Source organism: Candoia aspera, chromosome 1 (assembly GCF_035149785.1).
Source record: "Candoia aspera isolate rCanAsp1 chromosome 1, rCanAsp1.hap2, whole genome shotgun sequence".
Lineage (NCBI taxonomy): Eukaryota > Metazoa > Chordata > Lepidosauria > Squamata > Boidae > Candoia > Candoia aspera.
The window spans coordinates 233630207-233644919 of record NC_086153.1 but is presented as its reverse complement, the minus strand read 5'-3'; the positions used below and the strand labels follow the sequence as shown (position 1 = coordinate 233644919).

At 38.9% G+C, this 14713-nt stretch overlaps 1 protein-coding gene across 3 annotated transcripts in view; it reads left to right on the top strand.

Annotated features, from left to right (window-relative positions):
• The window catches only part of SYT7 (synaptotagmin 7), a 246870-nt gene that overhangs the window by 130542 nt on the left and 101615 nt on the right, over positions 1-14713 (top strand). For all 3 annotated transcript variants that reach the window (XM_063289191.1, XM_063289189.1, XM_063289190.1), the window contains exon 2: positions 7521-7624. In XM_063289191.1, the coding sequence (XP_063145261.1) occupies positions 7521-7624 (104 nt within the window). The remainder of the gene's footprint in view (positions 1-7520; positions 7625-14713) is intronic.

Sequence of the window (14713 nt, the reverse complement as noted above, 5' to 3'; positions counted from 1 at the left end):
CTCACAATAAATTACTGAATTTGCTACCAGAGGAGATGATGCTTAGCCAACTTAAATATCTTTTAATAAGGTTTGGATAAATTTATAGAGGAAAGGCTACTCATCATGATGATATATGTTACCTCCAGGATCAAAACCTCTGAATGAAAATGAGTTACTAAGGAACAAAAAAACCAAGAAGAGATTATTTCCTCCTATTCTAGTTCTCAGCTTCCCAGAGGCATTGGGTGCTGTGAGAAATAGGACACTACAGTAGACAAGTCCTTGGTCTGGCTTCTGTGTGCATTTCTGAGGTTTTCCTCTTCTTTAGATAATGCACTTTTAAAAACTGGCATGTAATATTACTGCGTGCATTCATGATTGCTATTTGTTGGGAACCTTTTTGATGACACGAAATCCCTCCTTGTGTTTAATTCTGAATACATTTATTTTACTACACCTTCATCGTGCTAGGCCATTAGGTGGTTTCTTTGGTTTGGGTTTAGTGTGTTGTAACAACCAAGCCACTGTGGTTTGCAAAATCATGGTTTATTACTTACTAGAATGTGTGAGCAGTGATTCAGCTTTTAATCTTCAGTTACATATTGTCCTGACTAAGCAAGGACCACACCGAGACGAGGAAGAAGTCTCTAGTGTTTAGTTACTGCTATTGTAGACAGAAAATCCTACCAAACTGAAGAAGCATGGGAAAACCCAGACAGATAAACCCCAAAAGTCAAGGCGGGTCTGTTCTGGGTTTCTCTGAATGACAGCTCAAAGTCTCTAAACTACGCATGCGTTTTTCCCCCCTGGGTAGGGGCCCCCTCCTGCTCACCATCAGTACTCATGACACATATTTTCCATAGATCCAGTTTGGTGTAGTGGTGAAGGCATCAGGCTAGAAACCAGGAGACCGAGAGTTCTAGTCAGAGAGCCTTAGGCACAAAGCCAGCTGGGTGACCTTGGGCCAGTCCCTCTCTCTCAGCCCTAGGAAGGAAGCAATGGCAAACCACTTCTGAAAAACCTTGCCAAGAAATCTTGTCCAGGCAGCCTCCGAGAATCGGACATGATTGAATGGAAAAAAACCCATATCTTCCACTCCAGCAATGACCAGCCTCGGTGGTTCTTTTGTGTTAGAAGTCATTTCCAGGTCTTTGATCCAAATGTAAGAAGTATATAGTTGATCATTCTTGATAGCCCTACAGAGATTCAATCATGTTTGGCTTGTAAGCAGCTATAAGTATGTGAAGAATTAGACAGAAGGATTACATGGGGATATCACAACACCAAGTACAATATGTTAAGCTTAATAATTAATAATTACAATTATTAGTTCAATTATTAAGGCATATTGAGTGTCACCAGCAAATATTACCTAGGTAAATGAAAATGACGCCCCTCAAAATACTGTGATTACATGTATCCGTAAACATACCTGATTTGTGCCTCTCACTGACTGTTTGATTTTATCTTACCATGTTTTATGAACTCAGGCAATTGTGAAATGTTCAGTAAACAATTATTTAGCAAACTGTGGTTTAGTAATTGTAATTTTGATGTTAGACATAGACACATGCATAAAATAGGGACTGTAGAGTTCTCAAGGATTAATAAAAATAGAGTGCTACCAAGAATGGGAAGGGGTCCATATTCAGTCCCCAGACATTTCTAGTTTGAGCAGACATAGAAGCTTTTGCCCTGTTTCCTATATTGGGTGGGCATCTTAAGCTGTGTGGTTGGGCAGCAATATGAACCTAACACTGCATTTCATAAGTAATACAGGTACCTTTTTCCTGTATTATATAAGGAAAATATGACTTATGAGGCAAACCACATACTAATGTGCTGCATTGAATTATCCTTTACCTTTAATTTCAATTCATATTTCTGCTCTTGTACAATATCTTTTGTGCTGGCTAACCTATCAGCCCTAGTAATTTAACTATCTGCAAAAAAATTCAAAAGCTTCATGTTAATATTGTGATAGTTTTAATCTAGTGAACAGTTGCATGTATGCAGTACCTCACTTTTGTTTTACATTTCTTTCATTTGCTGTGTGTCAAATGTTTTTAAGACTGATAGATAATAGAAAGCTTTTAGAAACCCAGGCTCTTTGGTAAACAAAGACGATTCATTCCCAAAGATTTCAAAGAGGAATGTCTAAAGGCCATTCCAAAATATTATTTATTGTGCAATAAATGCTCAATTGTTTGGGAGATCCAGATGTTATTTCCAAAGGTAGCACAGCTGCTACACATGTGGGAAAATTATCTTGTTACTTGAATTATCATTGTACTACTTTATTTCCGAAACCCTTGAAATTTATATTATGGACCTGGCAATGGTCCAGAAATGGGCAGCTGAAATGATAGAAACGCTGGAATAATTATGTACAAGGAAATATTACAATGTTTTCCCATTCTAGTTTGAAAAAAGAAAGAGCAGAGGGTGGGGTATAAAACAGATACATAATGTGGTGTGGGAGAAGCTGTAGAGAAATGCAGATACAACCTTAACAAAGGTACTCAGCAGCCATTAAGAACATAAAAAACAACTTAGTCATGGGAAAGAGGAAGGTGTGAGGAAGAAACGTAAAATAACCCCACTTTGATTCTGTTTGGTATACGAGGAGGCAGAGGGGAGATTCTGTTTTACACCCTAGAACAGACCTCCACAACTCATAGGGGGGAAAAAGCCACACTGATAAATTTAAAATAACTGCAAGCCATAGAGGAATAGTTGTGGCACTGAACTGTTTGGTGCAGGGTTTCTCCACCAGGGTCCCCTGGAACCGTAGGGTTCTGCGAGAGGACACTGGGGGTTCCCTGGGACATCACAATTTATTTAAAAAATTATTTCAAATTTGGGCAACTTCACATTAAAGATGTCAGTTTCATTCTTTATTTTTAGTTTAAGAACACTGTTAATGCATGTATACAGGCCCACCCATGAAATGAATATAATAATTTTGTAACTTCTGTCCTACATTTGAGCCTGAATGTGCAGGGGTTCCCTGAGGCCTGAAAAATATTCAAGGGTTCCTCCAGGGTCAAAAGGCTGAGAAAGGCTGGTTTGGTGACTAGCAGCACCATGGCAGTGAGGGAGCTGGCAGTGTCAGGGGGGCACTGGGGGATCTCAGCAGCATGTCTTTCCAGGCAGCGATGGCAGATCCTTCCTGGAGGTGGCAATGTTTGGCAGATTGGATTTATTGAATTTTCAAAAAACACCAGGCCAGATAAGGCTGCTTGGTAGTCTGCATGTTGTACGGGCCTGTCCTACAACAATAAAGTAGTGTTCTTCTAATCCTTGCAATGTCTGTTTCCTGACCTAGCTTATCTCAAAGGGCTGGCAGAAGCTGACTAAGAAATTGATCTCTTTCCCTCACTGTTTCAAAGGTGGGATCATCTAAAGAAGCTGGATTTGGTAGGACAGATAGAGTACATCTTCACACAGCATAGAGTTAAATTATTGAATTAAGTTCTGCATGGTTGTCTTAAATTTAGACTGCTTTGAGGGAGAGTAGACAAATTCTTTATGGAGGATACAGCTATTGGTGACTACTAGTCATGATGGTTATGGGGAGGCAGCATATTGTAGAATAACAGCAGGAGAGGGCTGTTCTCCTTGGGTCCTATTTGCAGGCAATCAAATTAGTGTGACAAATCCAAGCCTAATACCAATCATTTACACCAGTGAAGTGTACCCACAGCAATTGTTCTAATCAGTGGTAAAACAAAAGGTGAACAGAGGAAAATAGGAGTCAGATAAATGAGAGAGGACTTCTGGCATTTCTTTCTTGTATTGTTTTTATAGATGTGTAAACTAGCTTGAATTGTAGTAAGCACCTGCCTCCAGTGTTTTCTGATTTGCCTGGAGTTCCTCCACAGGTTAATGACCTGGTGTGGAGATACCTTTTGCTACTAGGTGCATATTTGCTTCAGTTAATTTGGGCCTCCTCATGCTCATATCAGCAAAATATGTTGGAACATTTGGTTTGTTCTGGTTATGATATTCATTATTTTTCAGACTTCTGCTTGTCCCTCTTATTCTATCTTTAAAAAGCCCCAAATCCTTAAACTATCATAATCCTTCCATGCCAGCTTATATAAAGTGATTGCTGTGTCTGCCTGCTTCTGATGCCCTTCCATACATTCCATTTCTTTTCTTTCCTTTCCTGGCAATGTTTTCCATAATACTTAAATCATTGCATGGGAATCAAGAACTGTACCCAAAGCCCCACAGTTTCAGAGGGCCAGTTCCTTTATCACCACAACAGCATAGAAGTTGCTGAAAATAATGACCCCGTTATTCTGTTCCATGTCACTTTAGTAATATGATAGAAGTTCCATGGGATCATCTGCTTAGAGTCCACTGGGTTGAAGTGGTACAAGAAATGTAATAAATATTAGATTACTTCCCACAGCAGGATTAGCATCAATTAGAGATGCATTTAACAATTTGATTATAGCTTCACACTGTCATCCCAGCTTGCATAGATTATCCAGAAAAAGAGGTTGAGCTGATCCACGATTTTCAGAACAGTCATGACAGAGAAGTAGAGAATGAACTGATACAACCCACCCACCCCAAAAAAGTCATATTTGAAATCTGAGGTGAGGTGAAACTGTTAAGAAGTGACAGGAAAAACATCATGGAGATAATGAATCGATATAGCCCCTATTGTCTGTGTCTCTGTGAAATTAATAAGGAAAGCTCTTTCTTCACTGGAACACAACCAACACAATTTACAGGAGAAAACTTTTTTTAAAAAATGTGCTACTATTGCAAAACTTCCTCTGGCTTTATTTAGTTTATTTATATTGGGAAGAGTCACTGTATCAGGATGTGCTTTCAATTTGATGGTGGTTATAATGGATCTAGGGGCCTGCAGGCTATGGGGTGACTCTAAATATAATAAAAGCCCTGTGCTTTTCTAACAAGAGGTGGGGAGGCGGGGGGAGGATTAGTATTTGTTTGTCCTTAGTCAGCCTTGGCTGCTTCTTTAGGGTGCTACTTTTGCTCAGTTGCGTAGTCCTACTTTCATTCATGGTCCCTCTGTCTCTTCATTCGGTTTGTTTGCAGGTCACTGAATGCCAGCTTTGGTATGTAGATATATACCTCAAAGAGCCTAGTGCAGTTAACCTAAAGGTAAAGGTAAAGGTTTCCCTTGACATTAAGTCCAGTTGTGTCCATCTCTAGGGCGCGGTGCTCATCTCCGTTTCAAAGCCGAAGAGCCAGCGTTTGTCCGTAGACACTTCCGTGGTCATGTGGCCGGCATGACAACCTATTTTCTCCTTATTTTGTTGCCTTTCTTAAAATAAAAGTCCTTTCTTCTTTGTTATTTCAGTAACAAAAAAAAGAACTCTAGTTCTATTGATCATACTAGCACCATAGCCAAGTACAGTTAAGAGGGAAAACTGGAACCCTTTATTTATATTTGGTCCTAGCAAAAGGTCTTCTGCACCATCCAGATTCAGGGGTGGGAGTGGCATTTCTCCTTCAAGAGCAGGTGATGGCCATGTAATTATCTGTCTGGGTAGAGCCATTTCATCTAGGGCAGGCACCCGGAACACAGAGAAAGGGGGCAGGAGGGCTTGCATTGCTCGTTTGTATCAGTCACCACTCTTCTTTCTCCAGCAGCTATGATGTATCTTCATAGGCAGTCCTCTGTCATCAACCCAGATAATTAGATATTCTGTTTATTAGTGCAAGATCCTACAGCAGATAAGAGGGCTGGCTTCTGTATTTTTGCTTAGTGATATAGCCACACTGGTCTATATAGTCACACTGTAACGCTTATTATTACATATGCTTGGATTAGCCTTCTACTTTTTCTTCCATCTCTTGTGTTTTAATGAAAGAAATCCTTTGGATTTTCCGTGATAATGCTTCACCCTCTTACACAAGAGGCTACTGTTAATTTAAGACACAGTGCTACATCTTCTCAATGAGTATTACCTTGACTTTATTGAATTTCATTGTCTTTTCTGTTGATTTATTGCTTGGTTGCTCTAAATTTTCCCTAGTTGTTTATACCAGGAAAATAATAATGAAATAAATATCTTGAATTATAACCTGTTAAATAAAATGTTACACAGTACATGCTTTGTCCTGCTACTCATCTGTTGCCTTCCATTTATCTTCCTCTGTGGAATGTGGGCTGAATCGTGATACCTTGTATAACTACGTACATTTGATGGAACGCACATTTAAGTGGAGGCCTGTGTGTGGAATTAAAGTTGTGCTAAGCCACTGAAAACTTCTGACCCATATACTGTATATCTTGTGAAGGTAGCCAAATCATCTGCTTACCATGGCTCTAAACAACTGGGACCCTTCCATGTGAATTGTAATTAAAACATTCCCTAGTTTCAATATTGTCATACTTTTCTAGGTCAAGGCCACTATTTGAGAATATGAATTCCTTCTCTTGAGCTCTAATTAGAACCTGTGCTATTTAAATTCTAGATCACACATGGACAACCCACAGCCTAACAGGCTGCTCTCTCTCTCTGGCCTGGGGCTGAGGGGAACTTCAGATATTTTTCTCTACTGCCCACTTCATCAGCAGTGAAGAACAAATCTATTTCCCCACTATTACCCAGAAGAAAAACAACAACCTTTATTCAGGATCCTTTGCTCCAATATTTATAAATACCGTATTGGAAATAAAAACAGCAATGCAGCATGAATCCAGGGAGTGAAATTGTGGGGTTATCTTGAGGGGTGTAAGAGAGAGAAAATGATGTATGTAATTCTTCTGTGGTTGGGGGAAGATTTGCACATTATTTCTATGGATAATCCAGACCCAAACAGCTGTTAAACACAGATTTCATTTCAACCAAACATCATCTCCCCTTCCCTTCCCTTCCCTTCCCTTCCCTTTTCTTTTTAGTTTGTGAGGGAAGAGCAGTTCTTAACAGTTGATGGATCTGTACTTTTAAAAAAAAATACAAAGTGTTCTGTTTCTGTGATAATTGTTCTACGGAGAGTTGTGCAGCTGGAGTGCCATGAAATCATAAAGCATACTAATGATAATCTATGGTTGGTTCTGGGTGCTGCATTGCAATAAGGCTTGCCCTGTGCATGTTAGGGACACGTGCTGAATCTCTCTCTTACCAGCCCAAACAGCAGAGCTTCAACTCCTGGTCTGATCTTCCCAGTCTGAGACCAGTAGAACTGCCAAGGATTCATAGTTGTTTTTCTTCTTTTCCCCTCCTTCACCAGGGTGGAATTAGAGCAAAGTATTAGAAAATTATTGGATGAACCAGATGTTTGTTTAGTTTAGGAGGAAATAGTACTAAGCCCAGTAGAAATCTAGCAAAAATAGAACAAGAAAACTAGGGACCTCAGGCAAGCTGATGCATACATAGAGAAGGAACTGTTCATCAGCCTGTTAGCTGGCAGCCTTTCCCAATTGGCAGGGATTGCCAAGAGGTGGGAAGCAAAGACAGGTAGAAAACTTAACAGGACAGGTCAGGCAAGGATGAAAAATTATTCCTCAGGTTAATGCAGCTAACTTGAGGGCTTTCTCTTCTCAGGGACACCCTCCCGCGATGTCCTTCTGGTCTCAGTCCTCATCACCATCAGCCTTAGTGTCACCATTGTCCTGTGCGGAATTTGCCAGTGGTGTCAGCGCAAACTGGTAAGTTGTGATTGTGCATGATCAGCCATGCAAAAGAGGAAGCACCGGAGAGGTATGAAAAGAAGTGATTGTTTTTCCTTGGCAAACCATCTATTTAAAAGCATGAAGATCTCAGAAAAATTATGAAATGAGCCATGACAGTTATAAAAGAACATCCTTTTGTGGAGGGGTGAATAAAGCAGGAGTTTAAGTACAGATAACAATAGCAAGACAATGATCATGGGATATAATGCCACCAATTAAAATGGGTCTGAATATTTATTTTAATCACACTAATTGAAGATTAAGAGCTATAGGGAAAGGGTTGAAATGAAGCACTAGATTGGAAAGAAGGCAGAGGTGGAAAGAGACAAACAGGTGAATATCAAAGGGATATCTATTCTTCAAATATATGATAGAACAGCATGGGATTAAAAGATCAGAGCTGGTCCAAGACATTGGGCTGTTTCTTCCTGCCACCCAAGTCAAGGTGCACATTGGTTAAGGTTGACCATGTTATTTGGGCAGATAAACCAGAAAATGCACTTCTCCCCATACTTTGCAGTAAAAATATAGTAATAATTTATTAATTATTTGTTGGGGTTCTCTTTTTGCATGAGACATTAACATTTGCTGCTTAAAATAGTAATCTTATTCAGCAGAATGGGATGATGCTGAAAAAGAGCATGAATTGAGGTTGTGGAAGGTGTCAAGCCTGGGCATCTGATAGCTTCCTTCCTTCTGCAAATACACCTGAAGACAAAGAGGATGTGAATGCTGAGCCAAGAGTAATGAAAGGAGATGTCTCTCTTTAATGCTTCTTTTTTTATCAAATGCAGTGACAGTATCCAAGGCTTATAGGTATATATGGAGACATCATGGAGTTTTAAGCTGTTTAATTCTTTCCCTTCCAGTCCTCTTCCATTGAAAAATTGTACTCTTTCAAAGCTATATGGTGGGGGCGGTGGCGGTGGGAGGGATAACTCCCCTACTGTAAAAGTGGAGTTCAGGGAAAGAAGTGGAAAGAAACAACTAGCTAATTAGGGCTTTTCTGCTCTGGAGACTTAAGTTGCTTAACTCCCATGTGTGAATTGGCTGGATAAAGCTGACTTAATAAATCCCTTTACAGATATCAACTCCTTCCTTTGCTTTGGCCATAGTGATGGGCTGATGTCCTTTCTGGACCATGTTTTTTATGGCCCTTGACTGGTGGATTCCCCTGCTTCATAACCCCTCCCACCCATGCCAGAAAAGTAAATGCCAATTACTTTTCTTTCCATCATGAGCAGGTCTTTGAGGACATTTGGTTTCCATTGATAGACCTTTTATATGACACCCCCACACACACACTTGTCACCTTGAGTTCTTGTCTTCATCAAGTACAGGTAGTCCTTGCTTACCGACCACAATTGGGACCGATGACTCTGTTGCTAAGCACTGTGGATGCTAAGCAAAACATCATGTGACCACATCGGACTTATGACCTCAATTCCACTTCAGTCATTAAGCAAATCACCATGGTCATTAAGTGAGATATCATATGGCTGCGACTTGCAATTTCACTTCTGCGTTCTCCATTATTTCTGCTTGTTGGAAGCTGATTGCGAAGCACGTGAATGGTGATCACATGACTGCAGGATACTGCACCAGTTATAAATGTGAGGATTGGTCAGTAAGCTGGGTTTTTTTAACTATCATAACTTTGAATGGTCACTAAACAAGGCAGTCGGTAAGCGAGGACTACCTGTAGTAGAAAGTAGCAGGAGAGTTATTGGTTGTTCATTAGTCAAACAACTGGAGACAAAAGAATGACAGTAATCTCACACAGGAATTAGAGTCAACCACTTTTAGCATTATAAAAACATACACATGTGATACTACAGAGTTCTTCCTTTAGAATATATGCCTGGCTTTATCCGGGCAGGGATACACTATCAGTTTATTATATTTCTTCAGAGTGGCCAAATGAACTTTAAACAGCTTAGAATGGGAAAGCAAAAGAGACTACAGTACACTGAGGCTTGCAACAGCATCATATAGAGGAGTGCAGTGATAACTTGATGAAGGAATGCAGGAGACATTAAAGGAGGTGAAACAAAAACTTAGCCCTGGGAAAGGAGAAAGCATGAGAAAGGAACTTAAAGAATCCTGCCTTGATTCTGTCTGGTGTAAGAGGAGGCAAAAGAAAATTCTAGCAGGCTTTCTGTTATTTTCTTTCGGTTATTATACCCTACAGCTATACCTTGTAATCCTTGCAGTGTCTGTTTCCTACCATACCTTGAAGGGCTGACACGTGATTGCAGCTGGGTCTGTGGGATGGTGCCAAGCATGTTCAGTTCGGTTAATGTTTGGACATTAACTTGGGAATCCCTTTATATGCCACCTTAATGTTCTGTGGCAGAAGAAAGATGCATCTGCTAAATAAATAAGTATTTAGCATTTTGTTTAATCCAGATTTGGGACATACAGTACATACAGGAAAGTTGACTAATGTAGTCTTGCAGGACATCCTGCCCCTGTGTTCGAAAGTGTCCTTTCTAGGCAATGCCTTATAATGGTATTGTACATAATCTGCAGACCGTCCATGTCTCTTTCATCAAAGTTGCATATCTGTTGACTCTTTCATTCCCATGCACACCAACCGCAGTCTTTTGCACCTGCACACACATCATTTTCTTTGCAGCAGAAAGCCCTGTTATTGCTGTTGTGAATGCTGTTTAAAATACATACAGTACGTGTCACAATACAAGTACAGGAGAGGTCCAAGTGCTGTACGCAGACTGCAGGGCCAGGGCTCCATGTAGACCTCATAAGCCCAGATCCTCAGAGCAACTCTAGAAATGGCTGGCAGATGGCCACTTTCAGTGCAACAGAATGGGACACATATTAAATGCATAAGAGATAACCAAATTAACAGCAATCAGTTTAATTTCCTTTAAATTCAATCCAATATGGTTTTTTTCCTGGCATACCACTTGTCACTCCTGATCTACCTATTTTTGGGAGGAAGGCCACTGTCAAGCTCTTCAAGAGTCTGGTTTGGCTCTTGGCCCTAAAGAGGATGTATGCTGAATTGGTGGTCTGTTGCTGGAGGCATGTTTAGAGGCAGATATCACACATCCACTCTACTTGATACCCATTACATATTTGTTTTTTTTTTTTTATTATTATTATTATTATTTCCTTAATGCTATCTTTAAATGTAACATTTGTCAATAGTTACAGACTTCTCCAATTCTTTGTGATCTTTTAAAAAGGCCTTAGAAACTGTCCCAATATAACACTTCAAGGAAGAATACTTATCTACCAATTCTCCCATTTTTCATTTGCTATGGTTCATTTTTATTACAATTTTATTAATTTTTTATAAGTGTAACCATTTCACTGACCTAAGACACTGTTGAAAGAGTCAAGAAAACTGGAATTCATGTCTAACCTCATTTATGTTTAATTAAAAAGAAGGAAGGGGACAGCATTATCTTATTATAAAAAGACTGTAAAAGCTCTTTCTCTTTCTCTTTTTTATTAAATTTAGAATGAATTGCCTGCTGGGGCATTACTTAATGGCACTTGTCCACAAGTGCTGTAATGTGGCACATTTCTTACATTTGTATTGACCTCTGCTCAAGGTGCTCCTGGTACAACATCCATGTGGGATACACTAGGCCATCTAATGAGGATGTGAAGTCTTTTCTCATCTGTTTATTACATCACTCTTCCCCTGTGGGGTGTCCTCCAGCCAAGCTAGATTGTAACTCCTATAATTCCATTCAGCAAGCTATTCATGGTGGCTGGCAATTACAACCTGGAGGGTCACAGGCTAGTGAAAGTTTCATTAAACGATCTTACTAGCAACATTTACTGGTCTTCCAAATAAAGAAGGCAGCTGGCAATCTTCACATTCCAGGATAAAAGCTATCAGTACTAGCAGAGATGTGCTGCCACTTTGTTAACAAAAGTCTCTCCAGTCATAGATGGGGGAGAGACAAAAGTCATTACTTGATAGCCCAGAAAAACAAAGACATCATGTTTCTCTCACTTTTTCCTTCCCAGTATTCTTCTGGAACCAAGGCAGAAAAGAGTGATTAACTTCACCTAATTAGCCTGCCCTCTCTCAGGTCTTCCTGAACTACTGTCCCAACCAGGCATCCCTTACATGGGAATGAGCTTCCACCTTCATGGTGCCTGCGTTTCCTTCTTCATCCTTGCAAACATGATCAGGCTGCCACGAGCAGACCCTTCATCAGCACTCCTCTTTGCATTGTCTCAGCATCTCCATGGTTATATTGTAATTTTTTTTTTAAAAAGCAGTTCTGACACGCACACACCCTCTACAAATTTAACAGTGGACTCCCACAAACTCCTTCCACCATGCTCTTGAGCAGAAGTGAAGGGAAAAAGGCATAAGAGACTCAAATAATGAGGAAAGTGAAGAATGTATATCTTTTCAGGGATCTGTATTTGCAAGTAACTTTGTGGATGCTGACATTTCTGGGATTCATATTTACTGTTACAAATGAGGATTGAAAAAGCAAAACCATAGCAATTCAGATGCAGTGCTGTGCAGATGTGTAATTGTGATCTGAATCTTTTTGCAACTTCAAAATCTTTGCCTTATTTCCATATTTGCAATCTAAGTAAAGCTTTGATTAGATATCGTGACCCAACGTGCACATAGATTTGCTCAATTTGCTACCTCTCAGAGCAGCAGAGGGGTAATATGGTATGTGCCCTCTGAGCATCTTATGTCTTATAACACAATAAAAGCTACAAAAAATTATTTAGCATAAACTTTATGACTTGTCCACTTCATTAGATTTTTGAAATCTTATACCAAGTTCAGACACATGCACACACACTACAATGGGAAATGGAATTCAGGAAGTACAGAAGTTGAAACTTAAATATATGTAGTGTTACTGAGCTCCCTCTGTAAGCCGTGTTGATGACAACAAAAATATCCCAGTGTTTGAAAGACATAAGAAAGAACCAGGTATTTTTATTTGATGTCATGTCCAACCTATTCATTCAATTTAATTTAGACACCACCAAACTCCAAAACAACTCTCCATTTTATAAGCCCATCTAATGGCTCATAGTAGCTTTTTTAAAGAAATATTTGTGCAACTTGGATTATGTTGTGGTAACTGCATCTTGGATGTTCATCATCTAAGGGAGTGTTTCTCAACCTTGGCAAGTTTAAGATGGGTGGACTTCAACTCCCAGAATTCCCCAGCCAGTAAGAATTCCACCTATCTTAAACTTACCAAGGTTGAGAAACACTGATCTAAGGCCTTGACTACAATATCTACTCACTGGAGTGTTCCACTTCAGTATGTTTCCTTGGTTGTCTTTTTCAAAGTACCAGTTAATTATACTTTATTCAACTGAATAAGCTTTGAAAAATGCCCAAGATTTTCCCAGTCTCCAGGCAATCAAGAAAGCTGACCAAGATTCCAACTCTGTAGAGGAGCCAGCTGGTATTTGGTTTCCAACATTTGTAATTGATAGCTTTAAATGGATGTATATTGTTAGCTCTAATTTCATGTTCAGAAAAATTATTGCTTAGAAATAGAACATTTAATTTTTGGTGAGATGTTTCTCTTGCTATTTGTGGCACTTAATAAATGAGTAGGTTCACTATGTAATCCTGAAATTGGTGAACATATTCATCTATCCCTCATTTATCAGTTTCCTTCTCTGGGCAAATATATGTCCTCTACATGCAATGAATTACTTCGACAAAATGGAGATTCTAGGCTAAACTAGATGAGATAGTAACCTGATATATGTGCTTAAACCTATACGTATGCAGTCACACAGAAAATTGAGTAGGGAAGTGTCCAACAGAAGACCAAAAGCAGCACATAAGAGAGGAATGGTAAAACTTTCTCCAGACTGCAGATTACACCCATGCACAAAGAGAGAGGGAATCTATCTCCAGATCAAATTTCCCTTCCTTTCTACCAAAAACCTGGCTGGAAAGAAAAAAAAAAAAGGGTAACAGTATGCAAGGCGCTACTCATGTGGGGTTATATTTGATGGCCCTCTCCTTTGCACCTCTTTTTTCCTAAAATGTCTACCTCTTTCTGGACTACTTGTCCAGAATAATTGCAGTGGCAATTATTTTTTTACTGTAAAAAAATGGGAGTGGGGGTAAACCTGCTGTTAGAAAAGTACTTGTTCCCCCCCCTCTCTCTCTCTCCCTCTCTCTCTCTCTATATATATATATATATGTGAATTTTGATTATAATAGTAAAAATTATAATAGTAAAATAGTAAAAGTTTATTTTGTATTTGTAGTTTATGTTGTATTTAGTTTGTATTCGATTTTACTATTATAATCAAAATTCATATATATATATACAAGGAAATTCATATATATATACAAGGAAAAAGAAAGAAAAGAAAGAAGAAAGAAAAAAGAAAAAAGAAAGAATATGATAAAGAAAGAGAAAAGAAATGAAATGTATAAAAATTGACTTCATCACAAGTATAAACAAATTTAGTGACTCTTTACCCTCTCTAAAGTCACAAACATTTACCTCTTCATCTCATATCCCATCTCTTAGCTATAAACAAATCCAAAAAAAATCATATTTTCAGTCCTTTTGTCAGCAGAGGGTAACCAGAAGTAACAACATATTTTGTTTTAACCTTGATTAAATAAACCAACTTTATATTCCTTCCTTTTACTTCTAACAGTCTTAATCTTTAGTTCATTCAAATATTGTCGTAGGATTTGATTTCTCTTCATTTCTTCTTTGTCCCATCACACAGTTCTTCAAGGCCTTAACAAGCCTCTTTTGTAAATCAAGTAGGAAAAATTATACAGGTCATTCTCTTCATTTGTCATTTGTATTTCCCTTTTAAATTTTAAAACCTCAGCCAGTTTCTTTTGAAGATCTAGTGAAATCCTTTTCAAAGTCATTCTCTTGGCCTGTCAGTTGTAAATCCACTTTCAATACCATCTCTATCTTGTCAGATAAAATTTATTCTACATCTGTCATTTCTTCAATAACATCTTTTTGACATCGTCTATCCATAGAAGCAGACATCATTATTAACACTGTTGATATCGTGGCTACTATTTTGTGATTCCATTCTTCA